This window comes from Gekko japonicus, unplaced genomic scaffold (assembly GCF_001447785.1).
Source record: "Gekko japonicus isolate JY-2015 unplaced genomic scaffold, Gekko_japonicus_V1.1 scaffold2741, whole genome shotgun sequence".
Taxonomy (NCBI): Eukaryota; Metazoa; Chordata; class Lepidosauria; order Squamata; family Gekkonidae; genus Gekko; species Gekko japonicus.
The window spans coordinates 10,441-10,977 of NW_015159791.1; the positions used below are offsets into that span (position 1 = coordinate 10,441).

Here is a 537-nt window from a genome sequence, read left to right on the forward strand (position 1 = left end):
GGGGAGGCCCGGGGGGGGTGTGTGTGTCGAGGGGAGCCCAACGAGGCGCCGCCTTGAGGAGCTCCTCGCGCCGCTTCCGGCCCCTGGAGGCGGTGCCCGAAGCGCGGATGGCGACGCACCAGTCGCCCCTTGGAGGGCTGGCCTGTCAATCACGCCTCTCGTTCCCCTCGTCGAATCCGCGGCCCGCTCGCTTTCCCCGCCCCTTCCCACCTGGCGGAAGCGCCCTTGTGCCACGTCCTGGCGCAGGCGCGGTTGAGCTGCCGCCGCTGCCGCTGACAGGGACAGGGCGCTGAGCGGAGCCGCGGCTGAGGCGCGTCGGGCCCGGCCGCCGAGATGAACTTCCTGCGGGGCGTCATGGGCGGGCAGGGCGCCGGCCCTCAGCCTTCCGGCGCAGAGACGGTGAGTGGGGGGCGCCGCTGGGCCAGGCGGGGAGGCCGGCCCCCTCCCGCGTGCGCGCAGCAGAGCCGGCTCAGGCGTCCGCGGAGAAGCGCTCGGGAGGGCGCCTCCTTCCGGTCAGACTCCGAAGGGGGGGGGGGG

At 76.0% G+C, this 537-nt stretch overlaps 1 protein-coding gene across 1 annotated transcript in view; it reads left to right on the plus strand.

Annotated features, from left to right (window-relative positions):
* The first annotated feature begins 247 nt into the window (after positions 1–247).
* USO1 (USO1 vesicle transport factor) overlaps positions 248–537 on the plus strand; it is a 97,466-nt gene continuing 97,176 nt past the window's right edge. The window contains exon 1 of the mRNA XM_015407294.1: positions 248–399. Coding sequence (XP_015262780.1) covers positions 334–399 — 66 coding nt within the window. The 5' untranslated portion in view covers positions 248–333. The remainder of the gene's footprint in view (positions 400–537) is intronic.